We start from the raw sequence: 25918 nt of genomic DNA on the forward strand, positions 1-25918 counted from the left end.
GAATCCAGCTTGTGTTTGTACAAGTATGTGCATGTTGTGTTCGTGCGTCAGTGCATGTGTGTGTGTGTGTGTGTGTGTGTGTGTGTGTGTGTGTGTGTGACAGAGGCAGGGAGAGAGAGAGAGAGAGAGAGAGAGAGAGAGAGAGAGAGAGAGAGAGAGAGAGAGAGAGAGAGAGAGAGAGATTCTTAAAACTTCCGACGTAAAATGAGAAAGCAAGAAGAGAGAGAGTGACAGACTCCGTGTGTGTATCAGTATATGATCACTGAACTGATACACTGCTCAAAGCGTTTCAAAACAGAGAGAAACACAAAAGAACACACAGGTGTGCATATCAATATTCTACAAGTAAAACACAGGTGGCCATGGTTACCGATGTTCTTTTTTTCAGCCAGTTTCTGTAACTTGCGTAAACGAAGCGCCAACCGCGGGGTCATCATCCGGGTACTGCACCAGCTCCAGGGTTCAAGGTCGTCTGAAATCGTGTCGCACGTGTCGCGGCAAGGCCTGCTGGGATAGCCGCACCACTCTGTGGCTTGACCTTCGGCCTCAAAGGTCAAGGACGCCTCGTTGAGGTTCCAGTGGATGAGACTGTAAGAGTTGACATTAATGTCGTGTTACGCTGTGCTGTGCTGTGCTGGCATGTTGTGCTGTAATGTATTGTGCTGTACTGTGCTGTACTGTGCTGTGTTGTGCTTGCTGTTTCGTGCTGTGTTGTGCTGTGATGTGCTGTGCTGTGCTTTGCTGTTGTGTTGTGCTGTGCTGTGTTGTGCTGTGTTGTGTTGTGTTGTGTTATATTACTCTGTGTTGTGTTGTGTTGTGTTATATTGCGCTGTGTTGTGTTGCGTCGTGCTGTGTTGTGCTGTATTGTGTTGTGTTATTGTTATACTGCGCTGTATTGTGTTGTGTTATAATATGCTGTGTTGTGTTGTATTGTGTTGTGTTATATTACGCAGTGTTGTGCTGTGTTGTGTTATCTTACGCTGTGTTGTATTGTGTTGTGTTATATTACGCAGTGTTGTGTTGTGTTATATTACGCAGTGTTGTGCTGTGTTGTGCTATGTTATCTTACGCTGTTTTTCTTTTTTTTGCTGTGTTATATTACGCTGTGTTGTGCTGTGCTGTGTTGTGTTGTGTTATCTTACGCTGTGTTGTGCTGTATTATATTACGCTGTGTTGTGCTGTATTGTGTTGTGTTACATTACGCTGTGTTGTGCTGTGTTATATTACGCTGTGTTGTGCTGCGTGGCTGTGTCGTGTTGTGTGACGTAGTCCTGTGCTGTGCTGTGTTGCATTGCATTGCATTATATTGCATTATTTCAGTATCTCTTCCTTGCCACAAGAAGATTTGTCCAAGTGAATTTCTAGCCGCTTTTCTACACAAGGACACACACACACACACACACACACACACACACACACACACACACACACATGGAAGAAATAAATACAGATCCACAGAATGCATACGACAAATGTGGGTTGGGGCTGTGGGGGCGTGGGGGGGTAGGGGGTGGGGGGGGGGGGGTTGTCACACAGGCACTAAGCAGGTCTCCACACCTGTTGACGTGGGTAAATTTCCCCCTGTCACACCACCCCCGGCGACCACGACTCTAACCCATGTCCATCAGATTGGGGAAAAAAAATCTCCGTTCTAAAACATCTCGGCTGTTGTAGGTGGCCCGTTCCCCTCACCTGTCCACGTGTCCCCTGTCCCCCTCACCTGTCCATGTGGTCCCTGTGTCCTCTGTGCAGCGGTCTGTTCGCGGGGCCACACCTCAGGACGGGGTCTCCCTGTGGCCACGTGTCCCCCTCCGTCAGGACTGGGGCTTTGGAGCAGGACGGCCACAGGCCGCTGACGTCTGGAGGGGCACACACACACACACACACACACGCATACACACACACACACACACACACACGCATACACACACACACATACGCACAGAGCGACGGTTCTGAACAGAACAGAGAATCTGATAACATTAACCCCTTGCCTTCTAAAAAAAAAATTACAATAATTCATGTGTTCCAAGTAATGAAAAAAAAAATATAAAAAATTGGGGTTTCCATCTTAGTTCAACAACCAACACAAGCAGAGCTCAGTGCAGCTTCGTTCGGAAATCCACCTAGCTTAAAAACAACTGTGATCAAATCAAATGATGTCACTCCACAACATGTGCAATTACACGTGTGTGTGTGTGTGTGTGTGTGTGTGTGTGTGTGTGTGTGTGTGTGTGTGTGTGTGTGTGTGTGTGTGTGTGTGTGTGTGTGTGTGTGTGTGTCCATGCATTTCTTATCCAAGCATTTCTTACGCAAGTATTTCTTTCTAACCCAATCGTGTCTTAACTAAGCATTACTTAGCCAAGAATTCGTGACCCCAAACATTCTTTACCCAAGCATTTTTACCCGAGCATTTATTACCAAAGAATTTATCACCCAAGCATTCCATACCTAAGCATATCTTACCCAAACATTGTTACCCGAGTAATTTCACCCATGCATTTCTTCTTACCCAAGCAGTTCTTACTGAAACATTTCTTCCTCCCCAAAAATTGTTATTCATGCATTTCTTCTCATCCAAGAATTTTATCGCCCAAGCATTCCTCAACCAAACATTGTTATCCATAAATTCTAAACTCCCATCATTTCTTTTTCCCAAAGTATTATTTACCCAAGAATTTCTTCTTACCCAAGCGTGTCATACCAAAGCACTTATTACCAAAGCATTCCTTACCCCAAGCCTTTCTTACCGAGGGTCTTCATTCCATCCCAGAAGTCGGACTTCCGTTCCTCTTGCTCAGGGTCCGGCTCTGACCAGCCATCCTCAGCCACCCCCACCTCAACTTTGGTCTCGTTGAGCAGCAGTTCCACCAGCTCAAAGCCTGTACGTACACACCCGTACGCGCGCGCGCACACACACACACACACACATATATATATATATATATACATATGCATTCACACACACATGCGCGCGCACACACACCATTACCGCCGCCACCACCACAACCCAATTACACGTCACACACACACACACACACACACACAAACCACTGCTGTGAACATTACCACCATCACTATCCACATGATCTCTCTCATATACATACCACCATCACTATTTCCATTACCATCACCATCACCTGTACACACACACACACACACACACACACACACACACATAAACTACTACTACTACCACCATTGTCTAACACCACCATCACCACCACCACCTACACTCATCCCAAACCCCTAATCCTTCCCCCCTCCCACTCACACCACCCACCTGCACACAGCCAACCTCCCCCCCTCTCACACACACACACACACACACACAAACGTACACCTCCCATCCACCCTCCACCTCACATACACACACCACCCACCTGCACACACAGCCAATCCCCCACCCCCTACTCAAACGCATACTCCCCTGCCTCTGCCCCCACCCCCACCCCCAACACCACCCACCTGCACAAAGTTAGCCCCCCCCCCACCCCCCTCAGGCCCCCTGCAAAAATGCACATCTCTCACTCCCCCCAACACAACACACACACGCACCACCCACCTGCACAAGCGGCCAGTCCCTATACCCCTCCACCCACACACAAACGCACATCTCCCACCAGACCGCCCCACCACCCTCATCCGTACACACACACACACACCTCCCAGATCCCACCCCCCACCCCCCACATAAACGTACACCTCCCAGACACACACACACCACCCACCTGTATACACAGCTTACCCCCTTACACACACACAAACGCCCACCTCCAAGCCCACGCCCCCTCCCCCCACCCCCACACACAAGTCCACGCCCACGCCCCTCCCCCCGCCCCCCCACACACAGACACCTGCACACACAGCCAACGCCCCTAACCCTCAGGCCCCGCAACACACAAACGCACACCTTCCAGCCTCGGCACCACCACACCCCTACCCCCACACAAACGCACACCACACCCACACATCCATCCCCCCCTCCCCCCCCCCCACACACACACAAGCCACCCACCAGCACACACAGCCAGCTGTGCCAGCCGCTCCAGCTCCGCCCCAGTGACACTGTCCCCCAGGCCGAGGGCGAGGGCCCGGCCCGCCTTGTGCAGGGACTGCTCCCCATGGGCGCCTGCCGGCTGCTCGCTGGTCGGTTCGTCCCACGCCTCCAGCACCTGCAGGGTTCCTTGGGGAAGGGATGGGGTGGGGTGGGGTGGGGTAGGGGATAGGATAGGATAGGATAGGATAGGATACCTGTTCATTATTGTTTAAAATCATTTCTGCCCATCATCGTTTTTATTCTAGCGTTGAACACAAATGTGGGAGGTAGGGCCCTCATGACATGACCATAGCGTTATTATTATTATTAGTGTTATTATTATCATCATCATCATCATTATTTCAATTCAAATGCAGATGTGGAGTAGCGCATATGGATCAGTCCGCACGCTTTGACACCTCCTGGAAACTGAAACTGAATCTGAAACTTGGGTTGTAGGGTGTGTGTGTGTGTGTGATGGGGGTTATGAGAAGATGAACGTTCTTTTTACTGAGACATATGCAATGACTCCGAGAAAAAAAAAAGAAGGTTAAGCGCACGTGGTTTTTTTTTTTCTGTCTTTGTTTACGTGTGTTTATACACAACATGTGTCTATGCAACAACCCTGTGTTTTAGTTGTCCTTCTCGTCAAGAGCTTAACTCACTCGGTACGGCCAGTCCTCTCTTCTCCTCTACACAGACCCCTCGGATGTCCAGTGTGTATCTCAATGACCCAAACTTTAGCTTCCGTCGTCAGAATTGTGGTATTCTTTGTCAACATTCACCTCTTCAGTATAAGAGCCTTCCGCTTGCAATATTTTGATGGTGGTAATTGGGGTGAAACGCTGTTAACGTCGTCTCTTTCGCCGTTCGTATGGAGAGAGTTAACCAAACCTGCTACGCCGCCTCCTCCCAGAATGTATTGTGTTGTGATGCGCTGTGAGGTGTAGTGTCGTACTGCATTGCATTGCGTGCTGTACTGAATTGCACTGTACTGTACTGTACTGCACTGCATTGCATTGTGCAATATTGTTTTGCTTTGTTTCGTTTTGTTTTCTATAACATTTTGTCACAACATATTTTCGTTTTCCTATCAAAGTAGTTCGTTTTCGTTTTCCGATCAGAGTGGTTCGTTTTCGTTTTCCTATCAAAGTGGATATAACTGCCTGACGTTCTTAAGATACGAAGACAGGAAATCCCTGACACACAGCCCAAACAGCCCCAAACAGTCCCACAGCCCAAACAGCCCCACACAGCCCTAAACAGCCCAAACAGCCGAAACAGCCCCACACAGCCCCACACAGCCCAAACAGCCCCAACACAGCCCCAAACAGCCCCACACAGCCCAAAACTGCCCAAACAGCTCCACACAGCCCCAAACAGCCCCAAACAGCCCCACACAGCCCCAAACAGCCCCACACAGCCCCAAACAGTCCCACAGCCCCACACAGCCCCACACAGTCCCAAACAGCCCCACACAGCCCCAAACAGCCCCACACAGCCCCAAACAGCCCCAAACAGCCCCACACAGCCCCAAACCGTCCCACAGCCTCACACAGCCCCACACAGCCCTAAACAGCCCCACACAGCCCCAACAGCCCCCAACAGCCCCACACAGTCCCAAACAGCCCAAACAGCCCCACAAGTCCCAAACAGCCCTAAACAGCCCCACACAGCCCCAAACCGTCCCACAGCCTCACACAGCCCCACACAGCCCTAAACAGCCCCACACAGCCCCAACAGCCCCCAACAGCCCCACACAGTCCCAAACAGCCCAAACAGCCCCACAAGTCCCAAACAGCCCCACACAGCCTAAACAGCCCCACACAGCCCCAAACAGCCCCACACAGCCCCAAACAGCCCCACACAGCCCCAAACAGCCCCACACAGCCCAAACAGCCCCACACCAAACAGCCCCACACAGCCCCAAACAGCCCCACACAGCCCCAAACAGCCCCACACAGCCCCAAACAGCTCCACTCACTGTCAGGCCACTCCGAAGAGACCAGGTCAGCCAGGACAGTCAACGCCGCCACCGCCCGTGACGTCATCAGTCTGGTGGCACACGTCATCAGAGCGGGGGTGTTCGTTGTGGCGTGCTGGGGGGAACACGGGTGGCAGGGCGTGCCGGGGGCCCCACACCAGGTGGCGCTAGCTGCCGGGTCGTGAAAGTGGACCTGACTACCGGTGAAGGCACGTAGCCTGCAAGATGAACCATACATACTGTGTAGACCTGATTACCGGTGAAAGCACGTAGCCTGCAATATGAACCATACATACTGTGGACCTGATTACCGGTAAAAACACGTAGCCTGCAAGATGAAGCATACATACTGTGTGGACCTGATTACCGGTAAAAACACGTAGCCTGCAAGATGAACCATAGATACTGTGTGGACCTGATTACCGGTAAAAACAGGTAGCCTACAAGATGAACCATAGATACTGTGGACCTGATTACCGGTGAAAGCAGGTAGCCTGCAAGATGAACCATACATACTGTGTAGACCTGATTACCGGTGAAAGCACGAAGCCTGCAATATGAACCATACATACTGTGGATCCGATTACCAGTGAAAGCACGTAGCCTGTAAGATGAACCATACATACTGTGGACCTGATTACCGGTAAAAACAGGTAGCCCGCAAGATGAACCATACATACTGTGGACCTGATTACCGGTAAAAACAGGTAGCCTGCAAGATGAACCATACATACTGTGGACCTGATTACCGGTGAAAACACATAGCATGCAAGATGAACCATACATACTGTGGACCTGATTACCGGTAAAAACAGGTAGCCTACAAGATGAACCATACATACTGTGGACCTGATTACCGGTAAAAACAGGTAGCCTACAAGATGAACCATACATACTGTGGACTTGATTACCGGTGAAAACACATAGCCTGCAAGATGAACCATACATACTGTGGACCTGATTACCGGTAAAAACACGTAGCCTGCAAGATGAACCATACATACTGTGTGGACCTGATTACCGGTAAAAACACGTAGCCTGCAAGATGAACCATACATACTGTGTGGACCTGATTACCGGTAAAAACACGTAGCCTGCAAGATGAACCATACATACTCTATGTGTGGAGAACACAGTGGTGCCAGGAAGAAAACAAAGGATGCTGACTGTCAACTGGAAGCTGCACTTAAAGCATAGAGAATGCGTCTCGTGGACTGCAGTTCCCATATTCACTTGTTTCAGCGACCGGATTTGTATGCACATGACTGTTTTCAATCTGCCGTTGAAGCAAATCTGCACTGCTTATCCATTTTGAGTGTGTCTGCTGCTTCATTTTCTCTCCGTAATGCACTGTGGAAAGACTCAAACCAATACCATAATAATATTGACCATTTATGAAGTTAGCTGTACAATTAATGTATCCTGGTGAATATATATATATTAGATGTGGTGTAGCGTATATGGATTGGTCCGAAAGCAGTGATTCCTTCTTGAGAAACGGAAGCTGATACAATACAATACAATACAATACAATACAATACAATTTCTACGTACCTATTGAAGGCAGCGTCTTGTCTGCCAAAGGGGACCATCATCTGCTGGCTCGCATTCATCCCTCTTCCGGTCACGTGACTGGGTCCGTGACACCTCGCGTCACATCCTTGACCCAGATCACCGTCGATCAGATGAAGGTCACGCGTCATGCCCGGCTGCAGAGGAATGTCCCTGACAACACAACGTAATGTCGGATGATGGTTGACTTAAAAAAAAAAAAAAATCTCCATTGTCAACAATGTCTAGCATATCCTGTGACTGTAAATTAATAAGGCCATACACGAATGTTTGTCAATTACAGTCACTGGGAAGGTTAATGGTTTTGACTTTTTCCATTCATAATTACTTGTATAAACTAACACTCAAAAAGTGAAAATTAATCATTTCTATTTGTCTACAGAATGTGTGAAGGGACATTAAAAACAAATCGCATTCAAGCGTGAAAATCAATACTTTAACTAGCTGTCAACAATTACCAGTATGCGTCAAGGAACAGTGAGCAGAATTTCTCCTCCCTCATCACAACAGTGAAGTGTACCTTGCACTAACAGAATGTCGTAACACCAGGAATCGAACCACAGATCCCACAGCCTTTTCTACGGCTAGAACTCGGCACAGGAAGGCGGGGCCCAGTCCTCTCCAGGCGCCGCTTGGACCTTCCCCTATAAATAAAAGTCACACACCCACCCACAGCAGACTGAAGTCAGGAAATACGAAATAAATGCTTTTCCTCCCAAGGACACAACGCCATGCCGAAACGTAGGATCGAACCGTGATCACTGGTGAACTCTGGATCAGAAATCCATGGCCTCAAGTACCACAATGAAATCAAGACAATCATCAAGGCACAGCAAGGAATAAAGTGGCGCCTCCAGCACTCCAAATATAACCCAGAAGACAGATACCATTTGCTGGAACGACGGGAACAGGTCAAGATCTTCCGCCTGAGGACTGGACACAACCGCCTGCTCTACCACATGCACACAAAATTTGGCATTGGACAGAGTGGAGAGTGCCCTTGTGGTGAGGGACCAATGACAACCGACCACATCCTTCAAGACTGTAGGACGCATGCAGCATCCAGGAGGAAGTACTGGCCAACACCGACAGCAGTGGAAGCCAAACTGTGCGGCACCCTGGAGGAGCTGCGACGGACAGCAGCCTTCATCGAGGACACCGGGCTGCTCATCTAATGGGAGGCGAACTTTGGAAAAAGTTACATATTTCAAACTGTTCTTTATTAAAGTTAGCTAGTTATGTGTTAAATAGTCCAGTTGGTTGTTTATTGTAGGTCCCCACATGAACCTCTTTTCAAAAAATAATCTACAGAAGTAGTGCATACAATATTTGATTTTTTCCCCCTAATCCCGCTGCCCCCGTCCCGCCTCTCACACACACCCTTCCAATATTATGTTTTTTCTTTCTCCAATCACTGACACTCACCCTCTCCATTTTAGATTTTGTACTCTATCTTTTCCACATTCTGTTCTCTCTGTCTGTCTGTCTGTCTGTCTGTCTGTCTCTCTCTTCCTTTCTTAGTCCCCTCCCCCCTTGCCCCCCTACCCTCCACCTCAACCGCCCCCCTTTTCATTCGAATATACAGAAATGTCGATTTCTAATTAATACTAACAATTATCGTTATGATAGGAATGATAATAATCCAAATAATAACAATAATATCATTTATTTTCAGTCTAATATCACCATCTTAGACGAACAGACTATAAATAAATAAACGAACAAACGAGGAAGAAGAAGAAGAAGTACCACAACGAACAAATACCGGACACTGACCACCGTGATCAATGGTGAACACTGGATCGGAAATCCATGGCCTCAAGCACCACAACGAACAAACGCCGGACACTGTTATCATGGTGAACACTGGATCGGAAATCCATGGCCTCAAGCACCACAACGTACAACAGCGGACACTGACCACCGTGATCAATGGTGAACACTGGATCGGAAATCCAACGCCTCAAGCACCACAACGAACAAATACCGGACACTGACCACAGCACACAGCCAGACCTCACTCACCACAGTTTCAATTTCAGTTTCAGTAGCTCAAAGAGGCGTCACTGCGTTCGGATAAATCCATATACGCTACACCACATCTGCCAAGCAGATTCCTGACCAGCAGCATAACCCAACGCGCTTAGTCAGGCCTTGAGAAAAAAAGAAAAAAAGAGAGAGAAAAATACATAAAAAAAGAACCTACTAATAATAATGATATGTATAAGGATGTATATGTATACTCACCACAGGTGCAGGCCAAAGGCATCCGCCCTGAAGTCGGCGCGGCCCATATGGATGTGAGCGTCCACCGTGACCGAGCTGCTCACACACCGCGACAGTCCCAGGCTGCTGGATCGAATCCTCACCTCTGGGCGGACTCTGTAGACAAGACAAGACAAAACATGAGAAAAACAAAATCCACATGGGTACATGAAAAAGCGTTTAAGAAATCATTCAGAAATCCAATCAGCAAGTGGCAAAAGCACACATTACACAGACATGAAAAAAACTTCCAATTTGAAGTGTTCATTAAGGAATGCACAACTACAACTGCAACTGCGTGACCTCCAGGTAATCACCGTATGAAAAACAAAAACAAAAAACAAAAAAAAAAAAAACAGAAGAAGAAGAAGAAAAAAGGATTCTTTGTCACTCTCAGGGAAGTTACCAATCTTGTGTGGCCAGGTTTACCATTAATTTTGTATGAAATATTGAATTGAATTATAGCACAATTGGACATCTGCAGGATTTTAAAAAGTCAGATATTAAAAGCAAGAGAACATTTAAAATTTTTATTATACTCATCTCGACGTTCTCCAGAAATACACTTTAACTCTCTCCATACGAACGGCGAAAGAGACGACGTTAACAGCGTTTCATCCCAATTACCATCATCAAAATATTGCAAGCGGAACGCTCTTATACTGAAGAGGTGAATGTTGACAAAGAATACCACAGTTCTGACGACGGAAGCTAAAGGTTGGGTCATTCAGACACCCACTGGACATCCGAGGGGTCTGTGTAGAGGAGAAGAGAGGACTGGCCGTACTGAGTGAGTTAAACACATTCTTTCATCATGTGGATTACCGAGTTCAGTTCCATTCCAAGGAAATGAAGCTAGGAATTCGATCTTTCTCCCCGTCGCCCCATAAATGCCCACATGTATCTTCACACTGGATTATTTTGAAGGATCTCTCCCATCTTATATTCTGTCCTTTATACTTACACCCCTTCCCGTTCTCTCAGGTCTTCTGTGGAAAAGCTCCTTCGAGTCCCAGAAACCTCTTCAAAGACATTTGGCTAAAAGAACCTTTCAGTATTAACCCTTTCACCGCCAAGCTCGAATTTATGCACAGGCGTGGTAGAGGACCCATGTCACTGAAAAGTGACCATTTATTGGTCTGTTATCCATGAACCTACTGCTCTTAATGTTCGGTGGTAGGATAGGCCATATTTTCAATACATCGCAGGGGGAATCCCCAGCTGTTCTTAGCCACTGTCTTTTCTGTGTTTATACCACAAGGGAATTTTGTACTCTAAATTGACTGGCGGTGAAAGGGTTAAGCACCTTCTGTCTGGAATTTTCTTCCTTTGGATCTCTGTCACTTTCCAAAATTTGAAAACCCATCTGACGGGCACAATAGCCGAGTGGTTAAAGCGTTGGACTGTCAATCTGAGGGTCCCTGGTTCGAATCACGGTGACGGCGCCTGGTGGGTGAAGGGTGGAGATTTTTACGATCTCCCAGGTCAACATATGTGCAGACCTGCTAGTGCCTGAACCCCCTTCGTGTGTATACGCACGCAGAAGATCAAATACGCACGTTAAAGATCCTGTAATCCATGTCAGCGTTCGGTGGGTTATGGAAACAAGAACATACCCAGCATGCACCCCCCCGAAAACGGAGTATGGCTGCCTACATGGCGGGGTAAAAACGGTCATATACGTAAAAGCCCACTCGTGTGCATACGAGTGAACGTGGGAATTGCAGCCCACGAACGCAGAAGAAGAAGAAGAAGAAGAAAACCCATATGTTCAAACAGGCCTTTGTTTGCGATAAAGGATAGCTAACTCTTTGCGTTCTTCCTCCTCCTTTCTACCCACCCAATATTACCGTCTATTGAAATTATATTGTAGTGTGTGTGTGTGTGTGTGTGTGTGTGTGTGTGTGTGTGTGTGTGTGTGTGTACGTGCGTGCAGAACGTATTTGTTCGGGTGACATAGATACAGAGCAATTCAACTGGCATAGGTCTATAAAACAGTGTATGCATCTGTGTTGGCAACAGTATATGTACCAAGAAGCCAACTCTACATTCAGCATGCGCTCGTGTGTGTGTGGAAGGGTTGGTGGGTGGGCAGGCGTGCAGTCGTGTGGGGATGTACTCACGTGACCTCCATTGGGGGAGACAACTCAATGTCCACATCGTTATAGTGCCAGGACACAGCGGAGGAGAAGAACAGCTGTAAAGATCATGGTCTTAGCATGAGAATAAACTGCCCTCCAAGCGGATAAGACATATCTAGGTTAGACCAGACGACGGGAAATTTTGTTAACGAATCTATACAAAACTACAATAAGAATAAACAAAATTTGAAGAAAAAAAAGTTCACCGAAGCAAAGGTAATCCGGATAAAAAACAAACAAAAAAACCCAAAAAACAAAAAACAAACAAACAAAAAAAAAAAAAACTAGCAACGGACTCAATCAAGCCCAATCCGAAGAAAAAAACTTGATTGAAAAAATCTGAAGCATGCCATATCTACTTAGACTTTCTGGGTGTCGCAAAATAAACCTACCTCAAACAAACGATCATATAAAACTTAGTACCACACCCTTATTTTCACACACACACAAACACCAAGTACATCTCCTTTGAATTTCTGAAGACTCTGAATGAGCTCCACGTTAAGATACCCTATCAAAAGAGAACGCGAACTTTTTACAGACTGTCAAAAGGAGAATCGATTATCTTTCAGTATGTGGCATGACTATCGTCTGTGTCAGTCACAACATGGGCACATGCTGACATCCTACGTACTTAAGAAAATGCAATTACTCGTAGAACACAGGAAATATTCTGATATTTCATGCAGGACCACTTGCAGAGAGGTTCTCAATGACTTTTACCTTTTGGTAGATACTGAAATCCACGTGCGTTCTGTAAGGACTGCGCAAATTCTGCTTCTGGGTTTCCACGGACCAGTCACGTGAAGTTGCGTCACTTCCGAGTTTGGTCACGGGATCAAGCTTTTGAGCTGCAAGAGCACTGCATCAATTATTGTGTATTGTTATTGGAATTGTTGTTGTTATCGTTATTATCATTGGAATTGTTGTTGTTATCCGTATTATTATTTGAATTATTGTTGTTATCGTCATTATTATTGGAATGATTGTTGTTGTGCTGTTTGTGTTGTGATCTTCTGTTAGGAACCAAACTCTGAGCGTTTCACAAACATGGGGTTATTTGCACAACAGGCTGCCTACCTGTGTAGAGACGACTGACAGCTGCCTTTGGGTACACACACACACACACACACACAGATGCTGGAGCTAACGACAAGATTTAGAGTTAATGAGCCTTTGACCCCTATTGGGGTATAGAGAATTTCAGAAAACGTAATCATAAACACACCTAGAATTATCATAACGTTTGCATCAGTTAATGTAAAATGAGGCCTAACATTCCTGTTGCGTGAAAGAATCGTGTGCAGCATTGCAAGTCTCACTGAATTTACTAGAAGAATAACCCGTTTACTTGCACACAAAAAATAAAATAAAATAAATAAATAAAAAACAAAATACAGACTTTTCCTTCTTCTTCTTCTTCTGCGTTCGTGGGCTGCAACTCCCACGTTCACTCGTATATATGCGAGTGGGCTTTTTACGTGTATGACAGTTTTTAACCCGCCATGTACGCAGCCATACACCGCGTTCGGGGGTATACAGACTTTTGAACACACATCTTTTTCGGGTGACAATCTTATACAAATATCAGAGAATATTTCACTTACAGGCAGTGACGAAGCCGGAGGCGTTGAAGGCGGTGGACACCGACCCCTTCCCGGCACTGTAAGCCGACACGGCGGCCATGCTGACGGAACTGTAGGTCACGGTCAGGTAGACGGGCGGCAAGGGGGGATCACCCCCACGGGGTCGGATCAGAGGCACGCGCAGCAGCTGCTGCTGGGTCGGGGAGCGGCCGAGAGTCACGTTGAAGGTGACGCCCATCTCCTGCTCCACGCTGACCCTGGCGTCCGCTTCCAGGCTGGTCTGCAGATCGTACTGCAACCCGCCGGAACCCCGACCCTCACCGTCATGGTACACACACACTGATGCCTTGGTACACACACACTGATGCCATGGTACACACACACTGATGCCTTGGTACACACACACTGATGCTATGGTACACACACACTGATGCCATGGTTCACACACACTGATGCCATGGTTCACACACACTGATGCCATGGTACACACACACTGATGCCTTGGTACACACACACTGATGCCATGGTACACACACACTGATGCCATGGTACACACACACTGATGCCTTGGTACACACACACTGATGCTATGGTACACACACACTGATGCCTTGGTACACACACACTGATGCCATGGTACACACACACTGATGCCATGGTACACACACACTGATGCCTTGCCACGGCACATCATTAGTTTACCAATACAACAGTACGTGCATGCGTGTACATGGCGAAGTGGTTAGCGTCGCGGACTGACTGACGACTTGAAGGACGTGGGTTCGATGCCTGTCAGACGGGCGCAATAGCCGAGTGGTTTAAAGCGTTGGACTTTCAATCTGTGGGTCCCGGGTTCGAATCTTAGCAACGGCGCCTGGTGGGTAAAGGGTGGAGATTTTTCCGATCTCCCAGGTCAACACATGTGCAGACCTGCTAGTGCTTGAACCCCCTTCGTGTGTATACGCAAGCATAAGATCAAATACGCACGTTAAAGATCCTGTAATCCATGTCAGTGTTCGGTGGGTTATGGAAACAAGAACATACCCTGAATGCACCCCCCGAAAACGGAGTATGGCTGCCTATATGGCGGGGGTAAAAACAGCCATACACGTAGAAGCCCACTCGTGTACATACGAGTGAACGTGGGAGTTGCAGCCCACGAACGAAGAAAAAGAAGATGATGCAAAAGGTAAGTTTTTTGGGGGGTTAATTAAGTAAATCATTGTATTTTTTACGGCCCGTGGACGGCTCCTACCCAGAGCTGAGTGTGCTATGGGTTAACTCTCTCTATACGAACGGCGAAAGAGACGACGTTAACAGCGTTTCAGCCCAATTACCATCATCAAAATATTGCAAGCGGAAGGCTCTTATACTGAAGAGGTGAATGTTGACAAAGAATACCACAATTCTGACGACGGAAGCTAAAGGTTGGGTCATTCAGACACCCACTGGACATCCGAGGGGTCTGTGTAGAGGAGAAGAGAGGACTGGCCGTACTGAGTGAGTTAAAACGGAAAGACAGGAACCGCTCAGTCGAGGGTTATCCACTTCAAGGATGTGTCATTAATTTGAGTGTTGCCGGAATTTCCTCATCAACACTGTACATGCTCAAGTGGTTTAATTTAGCGTAGCGGACTCACGGCGTGACGGACGCGGGTTCGATGCCTATCAGAGGTGAGGGATTTTTTTTTTTTTTTTCGTTTTATTCTTTCTCCTTTTTTTTCCACGGCCCGTGGCTGGCTCCTACATAGAACTGAGTGGGCAACGGGCTAAAATGGGAAGACAGGGACCACATAGTCGAGGGTCATGCACTTCACTCAGATTTTCTGACCAACACTACAGGTGTCTGATTGTCCCAGCCTGTTTGACGACGGGATATATATATATATATATATTAAAAAGTGGAGTGGTGGCCTAGAGGTAACGCGTCCGCCTAGGAAGCGAGAGAATCTGAGCGTGCTGGTTCGAATCACAGCTCAGCCGCCGATATTTTCTTCCCCTCCACTAGACCTTGAGTGGTGGTCTGGACGCTAGTCATTCGGATCAAACGATAAACTGAGGTGCCGTGGGCAGCATGCTCTTAGCGCACGTAAAAGAACCCACGGCAACAAAAGGGTTGTTCCTGGCAAAATTCTGTAGAAAAATCCACTTCGATAGGAAAAACAAAATAAAACTGCACGCAGGAAAAAGATACCCCCCCAAAAATGGGTGGCGCTGTAGTGTAGCGACGCGCTCTCCCTGGGGAGAGCAGCCCGAATTTCACACAGAGAAATCTGTTGTGATAAAAAGAAATACAAATACAATGCAACCAAGCAATGAAATCCTGAACTACCAAAGTTATTTACTGATAAACCCCGAGTGTTGTGCGAGCATTTTAGAGAATTTGTTTTTGCAAAGTTTTGTTAATGATCACGGTTAGAAAGTCATATTTCATTTTTCGGCAAGTATAAAACAAAATGTTCCAAGATGTGTGGCCTTCAGTGATATTGATCGTGATAAATGATCGTTGTAGACACTGACAGGTTAAGCTTTATGTCTGTTGTCCATGACCTGTCAATCAATTTCATTTTCAGATTTTTAAATCATCTACAAAATAGGTAAGACTGTCGAGCATTACTTATCGAGACTACTTCAACTATCAACATTTATCACGAAACGAGTTGTCCTGTAACATTTTCATAACCAGTCCGATTTGTCTTCAGTACTCTTACCTGGTTGATGTACTTCACAATCTGTGGCGCCCCGTCCACATTCCTGATCACTAGGTCACTGAAATATACAGTAAAGGACTACCATTCAATGCATGGGAAAACCATTCAATGTATGGGAAAACCAATCAGAGTATGGGAAAACCATTCAATGTATGTGAAAAAACATTCAATGTATTTGAAAAACCATTCAATGTATTTGAAAACCATTCAATATATTTGAAACCCATTCAATGTATTTGAAACCCATTCAATGTATGGGAAGACAATTCAATGTATGGGAAACCATTCAACGTATGGGAAAACCATTCAACGTTTGGGAAAAATTCATTCAAGGTATGGAAAAAAACATTAAACGTATAGGAAAACCAATCAATGTATGGGAAAACCATTCAATGTATGGGAAATCAATGTATGGGAAAACCATTCAACGTATGGAAAAGCCATTAAATGTATGGGAAAACCAATCAATTTATGGGAAAACCATTCAACGTTTGGGAAAATCATTCAAAGTATGGAAAAGCCATTCAACGTATGGGAAAACCAATCAATGTATGGGAAACCATTCAACGTATGGAAAAACCATTCAATGTGTGTCTTAAATACCAAACCCTAAAGTGGCTTTTAGAATAAAACTTGGACCTGTGCATGAGCAACTGTTAGCATAACGTATTCATATTCATTCATTCGTTTACTTGTCTATTCATCTATTTATTTGTTCATCTATCATATATGTCCATTATATAGCTGGTTTTGTTTTTTTCATTCAAAAATCCTTCTGATATCAATGCAAATGAATAACTGATATGTAAAGGTGATTATCATGCTTTGGTATATTTAGAATTTAACTCTCTGTCTTTGCAGTAAGAATGTATAGTTTGGGGGAGGTGGGGGATGGGGGGGGGGGGGGGAGGGCGACAACTGCCCTCACAATACTCACAATGTGTACGTCAGTTCGCTCTCTCCATCCAAACTGTCCACGAGGAGGACAAAGTCGTCCTTGACCTCCTGTGCACTTTGACCCCGGGTCACGGTCAAGTTCTTCTGACCCCAACTCTTATGCAAAGCCAAGGTCAAGGGCTCGGAGCCGTTTGAACTGTTCAAAAAGATTGGGGGCACTGAGAGTGAAAGGAACTACTTTTGTGCATGAAAAACCCCACAACTAAATCTAGACTGAACAATGTTAAAAAATACTGGGGAAAATACGCATGAAAACGAACCCGGATCCATTCAGAAAGAAGACACGGACTGTGGTTCAGTTTCAGCTTCAAGCGTGATCTGAAAACGCTATACGACATATGCTTTGATTAAAAAGAAAAGAAAAAAAAAAAAAAAAAACAAACAATATCAACGACAACACGCTGGTCAGACCCTGAGAAACTTACATAGGTTTGTGTAACAGATAAACATAAAGTGAAACATCAAATTAAAAACAACAACAACAACAACACATAAATAAGTAATTACATTAGAACATTATTTACTTAGTTCATAGACAAATGACAAGTTCAATACTTGAACAAAAGGTGACTGAGTGGGTTTTGTTTTTTACCTCCTTTTAACACAATGTATATTTCAACATTCATGATTGTCCTAAATCGATACGCAGTGGCATTTCCATTCACTTTACATTCTTTCTTTCTGTCTGTCTGTCTGTTACACACACACACACACACACACACACACACACACACACACACACACAACACACTCACACACCGAGTAATCGAGACGGACAACCAAAACCCTCAACCTCTCTCTCTCTCTCTCGCTTACACATCCACCCCACACCAACCCGCACACACCTACACACATCCAACACTCCTACCCCATGTACCTATCCCCGAGATTCAAAGCAGGTAAAGGGTGGAGATTTTTACGATCTCCCAGGTCAACATATGTGCAGACCTGCTAGTGCCTGAACCCCCTTCGTGTGTATATGTAAGCAGAAGATCAAATACGCACGTTAAAGATTCTGTAATCCATGTCAGTGTTCGGTGGGTTATGGAAACAAGAACATACCCAGCATGCACACCCCCGAAAGCGGAGTATGGCTGCCTACATGGCGGGGTAAAAACGGTCATACAGGTAAAAGCCCACTCGTGTACATACGAGTGAACGTGGGAGCTGCAGCCCACGAACGTAGAAGAAGAAGAAGAAGAAGAAAGCACACACGCACACACACGCGCGCGCGCGCACCCCAACACCACTCCACACACACCAATATCCCCCGAACACACACACACACACACACACACACAACCAAAAAAAAAAAAAAAAACCACCCCAACCCACAGACACAGACACACCCATACACACTCACCCATCCAGCCCCCTCCATCCCCCCACCCATTCCCAACCACTCTTCCATCCCAATCCCACCCCCCACCCCCACCACTTCCACTACTATCCACACCACCTCCATCACTTCCACTACCATCCACACACCCCGCACCCCACCCCACCCCCACCACTTCCACTACCATCCACACCACCTTCATCACTTCCACTACCATCCACACCACCCCCACCACCCCACGCCACCCCCACCACTTCCACTACCATCCACACCACCTTCATCACTTCCACTACCATCCACACACCCCACCACCACCCCACCCCCCACCCCACCCCCACCACTTCCACTACCATCCACACACACACACCCCACCCCACCCCCACCACTTCCACTACCATCCACACACCACACCCACCCTCCATCCCCTCTACCACTACCATCCACACCACCCCCATCACTTCCACTACCATCCACACACACACACCCCACCCCACCCCCACCACTTCCACTACCATCCACACACACACACCCCACCCCACCCTCACCACTTCCACTACCATCCACACCACCCCCATCACTTCCACTACCATCCACACACACACACCCCACCCTACCCCCACCACTTCCACTACCATCCACACACAACCCCCCACCCCCACCCCACCCACACCCCCACCACTTCCACTACCATCCACACACACACACCCCACCCCACCCCACCCTACCCCCACCACTTCCACTACCATCCACACACACACACCCCACCCCACCCCACCCCACCCCCACCACTTCCACTACCATCCACACACCACACCCACCCACCCCCACAACAACCCCCACAATCCTTCCCCCCCCCTGCCCCCCCCCCCACCCCCCCCCATGTACCTCTCCCCACGGTCCGAAGGGCCCAGAGTGAAGGGGAGGGTGGCAGAGAGGTTGGCGGACCAGTCAATGTGGTCCAGGATGTTGGAGACGATGTTGGACAGGGAACGACGGAAGCGATGCTTCTTCTCTGCCAGCGAGGAGGGGGTGAGACTGGGGTGGGTCTTCAGGCCGGGGTCGTAGTGAAAGTAGATGTTGGCCTCCTCTACCATGTCGAAAGGGCTGTGCGGGAATTCGTTTTAACAAAGAGATATGAGACGAGAAGAATTATATATATTAAAAAAAAAAAACCACCAAAAACAAAAAGAAAAAAAACCGTGATAAAATGAACAAAACAACAACAGGGTGCGCATGAAACAGCGGCAAAAGAAATATCTGTTTTCCATATGAAGCACACACACATGTATGAATAAATGACCATATATATATATATTTTTTTTTCTATTCATATATATATATATATATATATATATATATATATATTATTCGCAGTTCCCTTATCTGGATCCCCAAGCCTATCCAACTCCACCCCCCACCCCTCCTCACCTTTCATTCTCTGCTTCCTCCCCTCAACTCAACTCCCTTCACTTCCACACCTCCTAACCAACTCCCCCACACCCCTCCCACCACCACCACCACTGCCCCGCCCCCCTCCCCTCTCGCTCCACACTCCCTCCACTACCACCTCTCCTAACCAACCCCCCCCCATCCCCCACCACCACCACCTCTGCCCCCCCTCCCATCCCCTCTCTCTCCACACTCCCTTCACCTCCACCCTCCTAACCAAACCCTCCCCCTCCCACACACACACCACCACCACCACCACCCGCTGCCCCCAACCCCTCCCCCTACTCCCCTCTCTCTCCACACTCCCTCCACTACCACCCACCCAGCCTGTGTGTGATGCATGGCCACCTCCGAGTCGAGAGGGAAGGAGATGGTGACGAGTTTCACGTAGATGGCCTGCGCTCTGAAGCCGTTGTGGTGTGTAGCGTTGCACCCCCACTCCGGTCCCCCCACCACCACCTGCCCCACCCTCCAGTCACGTGCCGGGGTGGTGTCCGTCATCCTAACGATCAGGCGGTCCCCCACACAGGCCACGCGCTGAGAGAGAGAGAGAGAGAGAGAGAGAGAACACTGAACACTGAACACTTTAATGTCAATAGCTTTACAGCCCTAATGACATCGGGGTTCATAATACAAATAACAACATGCATCAATAGTAATAATATTGATGAAAACCAAAGCCAAAACGAAATCAATCAATCTGTGCAACAAAGTGCAGTTCGACCATCCATTCAAAGTAATGGCATGTTGTGAGAAATAAAAACAAAAAACATATATAAATGTATAACATAAATATTTTCCATATCAGAATGACAACACAGATTTCAATTTTCACAATGAGCAACACCTGATACTACTTTATTATTGTTGTTTTTTTTCGTCGCATGTTATTCGCTTCGGCAATATATTTTGCAAGTGACTGGAGAGAGAGAGAGAGAGAGAGAGAGAGAGAGAGAGAGAGAGAATGGATTTATTATCGTGTGTACATTTTACTGGCTGAGGGTAAACATAAATATTGACAAATTGCACAGGCACGCTTGTTTTGTTTCTTGATTCGTTTTCTGCATAGTTGGCTCCAACAGGCCTTCTTTCTGCTGGTTTTTGATTCACCTACCTGCACTACAGGGCCAAGCTTTCGTTCCATACTACTGGGCCAATATGTCGTTCCATACTACTGGGCCAAAATAGGAGAAAGAGCGCTTTGTTATATCCTACTGGGCCAATATTTTGTTCCATACTACTGGGCCAAAATAGGAGAAAGAGCGCTTTGTTATATCCTACTGGGCCAGTGTTTTGTTCCATACTACTGGGCCAATATTTTGTTCCATACTACTGGGCCAAAATAGGAGAAAGAGCGCTTTGTTATATCCTGCTGGGCCAATATTTTGCTCCATACTACCTGGCCAAAATAGGAGAAAGAGCGTTTTGTCTTTTTCCTACTGGGCCAATGTTTTGTTCCATACCACTGGGCTAAGATAGAGAAAGAGTGCTTTGCTCCATACTACTTTGCCAGTATTTTGTTCAATACTTCTTGGCAATGCTTCTGCAGGTTTGTTGCGCATCTGTCATGCATGCATGTGTGTGTGTGTGTGTGTGTGTGTGTGTGTGTGTGTGTGTGTGTGTGTGTGTGTGTGTGTGTGTGTGTGTGTGTGTGTGTGTGTGTGAATGCGTATCTGTATGTTTTACATTTATTTGGTTATTTATCATCATTATTGTCTTTTTATTTTATTTTATTTTTTTATTCATTGTTATTATTATTATTTTTGCTGATTTTTTTTTCTCAAGGCCTGACTAAGCACGTTGGGTTACGCTGCTGGTCAGGCATTTACTTGGCAGATGTGGTGTAGCGTATATGGATTTGTCCGAACGCAGTGACGCCTCCTTGAGCATACTGATACTGATACTGGGGCAAGACAGAAGAAAGAGTTCTTTGCTCCAACCTGCTGGGCCGAAACTTTGCTCCATACAACTGGGCCAAGATTGAAGAAAGAGCGCTTTCTTCCACGCTGTTTGGTCAGTATCCTGTTCCATTCTCCTACTGGGCTTAGAAAGAGAAGGAGCGCTTTGCTCCCTACTACTTTGCCAACATTTTGTTTCATATTTCTGGGCCAAGAGAGAAGACAGAGCACTACTGCATGCTACTGGGCGAATACTTTGCTCCATACAACTGGACCAGGATCTTGTTCCATGCCACTTGGCCTGTATTTAAATTCCGTACTACTGAGCCAGGAAGATAGGAGGAAGAGCGCTTGTGCTCCATACTACTTTGCCAAAAACATTTTTCCAAACTTCTGGGTCAGGACAGAAGAAAGGGCGCTTTGCTCCACACTATCCATACTACGAGGCCCAAGTTTTGCTCCATACAGCTGGGCAAAGATCTTGTTCCATACTACTGAGCCAAGAAGATAGGAGAAAGAGCGCTTTTGCTCCATACTACTGGGCCAGTATTTTGTTCAATACTACAAGGGTCAGTATTTTGCTCCATACTACTGGGTCAGTATTTTGTTCAATACTACTGGGCCAGTATTTTGTTCAATACTACTGGGTCAGTATTTTGTTCAGTACTACTGGGTCAGTATTTTGTTCAATACTACTGGGCCAGTATTTTGTTCAATACTACTGGGTCAGTATTTTGTTCAATACTACTGGGTCAGTATTTTGTTCAATACTACTGGGTCAGTATTTTGTTCAATACTACTGGGCCAGTATTTTGTTCAATACTACTGGGTCAGTATTTTGTTTCCTATACCACAGGAGACAGAGCGCTGGCCGCCTCACCTTCACTTGAGGGATCTTGTCCAGTTCCACCATGGACGCCACCCTCCCCTTGCTGTGCAGCACAAACTCCTGCCCTGTCTCAGGTTCTTGCAGGTCCACGTCGTGTTTGAACCCCTTGTCCGTGGACGACTGGGAGGAGGCCTGAGCGACCGCTGGGCCACTGGCCCCCATCACCATCACCACCACCGCCGTTATCCACCACCTCACCATCCCTGTAGATCTTGTCTCCAGAGTCTTGCTGGGGTGACCTTTGAAGGAGCAAGAAAAAGATATCTGGAAACATTTTTACTGTAAAAAACACAACCCCATATATATATATTTTTTTTTTTTTCAAATTCCGTTCATTATTTCCGAGCAGAAACACACATCTGTTGTCCAGTTTCGTCATTGATTAAAAAAGAAGAAAACCCTATATCGAATGCATTCTGATTTGCCTCAACGAACAAGGTGTAGAGTCTCTGAGTCGATTTGTAAAAGATGTGAATTAGTCTTGTTTGAGTTTTGAGATTGATAGCCCTTCGCATCTGGCCTGTAGATAGTGAGTAAATCATACTGAATCTTGTGAATGTATAGTTATCATTGTGGTGTCATTTCTTTTCTTTTTTTTTCTTCGTCCAAATGTACCTCTGAAGACTTCAGTGCTGGAAACGTACCTCTGAAGACTTCAGTGTTACCTAGATAAGGGAAACGTACCTCTGAAGGCTTCACTGCTACCAAGATAAGGGAAACGTACCTCTGAAGACTTCAGTGCTACCTAGATAAGTAGATAAGGGAAACGTACCTCTGAAGGCTTCACTGCTACCTAGATAAGGGAAACGTACCTCTGAAGGCTTCGGTGCTACCTAGATAAGGGAAACGTACCTCTGAAGACTTCAGTGCTACCTAGATAAGGGAAACGTACCTCTGAAGTCTTCAGTGCTACCTACATAAGGGAAACGTACCTCTGAAGGCTTCAGTGCTACCTAGATAAGGGAAACGTACCTCTGAAGGCTTCAGTGCTACCTAGATAAGGGAAACGTACCTCTGAAGGCTTCAGTGCTACCTAGATAAGGGAAACGTACCTCTGAAGGCTTCAGTAGGGAAACGTACCTCTGAAGGCTTCGGTAAGGGAAACGTACCTCTGAAGGCTTCAGTGCTCCCTAGATAAGGGAAATTTACCTCTGAAGGCTTCAGTTGGGAAACGTACCTCTGAAGTCTTCAGTGCTACCTAGATAAGGGCACTAAAATCTTTATCGTCATATATGGGGTTAATATTGTTTGATTGCAATGACATTTGGTTGATGTGTAGAGTGTACAATGTAATTTTACAATGTATGGTTGCGTTTAGGTAAAGTGGTCGAGAAAGCATTCTATTAGTTATATTCTGTAACATACACGTTAAGTTCTATTTGTAATAACACACTGTTGCAAACGATTTTATTTCAATTATGACTGGTATTTGAAGTCTGATCTTTTGCATGTTGATTTAAATACTTGTTTTTTCTGGATTGTGTACCGCCAATAAGTAATTCCTCATGCTTCTTTTTATGTTTTACACGGTTTCATTAATAATCTATTTATTTTTTTTAAAATGAATAAGATTATATAAAAACCACAAATGAAAGCAATGCACTTGGTTCAGGTACACAAACCAGCAACCAACATGCTCAAACAACACACAAAGATAAGCAGTTAAGGGGATATACAATTAATTATAGCATAGATGTGGATAAAACGAAATTTGTAGTTTTGTTTGATCTATTAAAATAACTGGAACATTTTATGGAGAGCATGAGAGTTCGTTCCTGGTTTCCGGTACAGAAGTAAGGACGGTAAATATCAGAAATATAACTCGGTCAAGGGAGAATACTAGGCCTAATAATTTACTGTGTCATCATTCATTCATTTTGCCCATCGCTCCTGGTGGAGCATAGGCCATCGACAACCCCTCGCCATCGCACTCCAATTTACTGTGTGAAAGTCCCATATTGGGCGCTGTCACTTCTGACTAAGCGCGTTAGGCTACGCCGCTGGTCAGGCATCTGCTTGGCAGATGTGGTGTAGCGTATATGGATTTGTCCGAACGCAGTGATGCCTCCTTGAGCTACTGAAACTGAAACTGTGTGAAAGCTTTAAGAGCATTCTCCCTTCCCGTGGGTCGTCTCTGGATAAAGATAACGATGATACTGATACTCCTTCTGCTACTACTACTTCAACGACAGCAACCACAACAATAATAATGGTAATAACAATAGTAACAATAATAATTTAAAGAAGAATGGTAAAAATCAGCCCCCCCTCCCTGATAAGATTGATGAATTTAAAAAAAACTCTCAACAGATTTCGTGATAATAATAATAATAATAAGAAGAAGAAGAATCAACCACCTGATAAAACTGACAAACACACAAACAAAAAACAACAACCTCTCAACAGGATTCACAATATGTTCACAAGCAGTGTGAACCAAATTCCCTTACGACTTCATGGAGTATTTACATTTGTATTTCTTTTTATCACAACAGATTTCTCTGTGTGAAATTCCGGCTGCTCTCCCCGGGGAGAGCGCGTCGCTAAACTACAGCGCCACCCATTTCTTTGGTAATTTTTCCTGCGTGCAGTTTTATTTGTTGTCGTGGGTTCTTTTACGTGCGCTAAGTGCATGCTGCACACGGGACCTCGGTTTATCGTCTCATCCGAATGACTGACTAGCGTCCAGACCACCATTCAGGGTCTAGTGGAGGGGGAGAAAATAACAGCGGCTAAACCGTGATTCGAACCAGAGCGCTTAGATTCTCTCGCTTCCAAGGCGGACGCGTTACCTCTAGGCCATCACTAAGTCACTATTATCGTAATACACCTCATGACACTCACAGTATCCTATCTCCCAAAGTCAACAACAAGTACGTTTCCCCCGTGGTTTGTTGCTCTCTACAAGGGTTTTGCCTCACTCACCTGATACAGAAACTTCCCGTGCTGTGGACACCTGGGCATGCAGACAGGTAGACAGGCAGGCAGCCACTTACTGTGTAAACCAGCGACCCTAATGCAAGGGATTCGCAAGTGATCTGACTTGAACTGCTAGCGTTCGCCTTGTCACTTTCTTTGGTGACGCCCT

General features: G+C 46.2%; 1 protein-coding gene across 2 annotated transcripts in view; it reads right to left on the reverse strand.

The window, feature by feature from the left end:
• The window catches only part of LOC143288574 (uncharacterized), a 42085-nt gene extending 16195 nt beyond the window's left edge, over nt 1-25890 (reverse strand). Inside the window, exons 1-17 of one of the 2 annotated variants that reach the window (XM_076597195.1) lie at nt 25756-25890; nt 22822-23069; nt 20366-20580; nt 19480-19698; nt 17236-17391; nt 16299-16356; nt 13609-13879; nt 12725-12852; nt 11984-12057; nt 9843-9977; nt 7578-7748; nt 6273-6297; nt 6024-6216; nt 4019-4186; nt 2751-2882; nt 1721-1859; nt 371-588 (exon numbers count right to left, since the gene is read on the reverse strand). In XM_076597195.1, coding sequence (XP_076453310.1) covers nt 371-588; nt 1721-1859; nt 2751-2882; nt 4019-4186; nt 6024-6216; nt 6273-6297; nt 7578-7748; nt 9843-9977; nt 11984-12057; nt 12725-12852; nt 13609-13879; nt 16299-16356; nt 17236-17391; nt 19480-19698; nt 20366-20580; nt 22822-23031 — 2512 coding nt within the window. In that variant the 5' untranslated portion in view covers nt 23032-23069; nt 25756-25890. Of the gene's footprint in view, nt 1-370; nt 589-1720; nt 1860-2750; nt 2883-4018; nt 4187-6023; nt 6242-6272; nt 6298-7577; nt 7749-9842; nt 9978-11983; nt 12058-12724; nt 12853-13608; nt 13880-16298; nt 16357-17235; nt 17392-19479; nt 19699-20365; nt 20581-22821; nt 23070-25755 lie in introns of both variants that reach the window. The other variant, XM_076597194.1, reaches the window with a different exon arrangement.
• Between the last annotated feature and the right edge of the window lie 28 nt (nt 25891-25918).

The sequence above is a fragment of the Babylonia areolata genome, chromosome 12, assembly GCF_041734735.1.
Source record: "Babylonia areolata isolate BAREFJ2019XMU chromosome 12, ASM4173473v1, whole genome shotgun sequence".
NCBI lineage: Eukaryota > Metazoa > Mollusca > Gastropoda > Neogastropoda > Buccinidae > Babylonia > Babylonia areolata.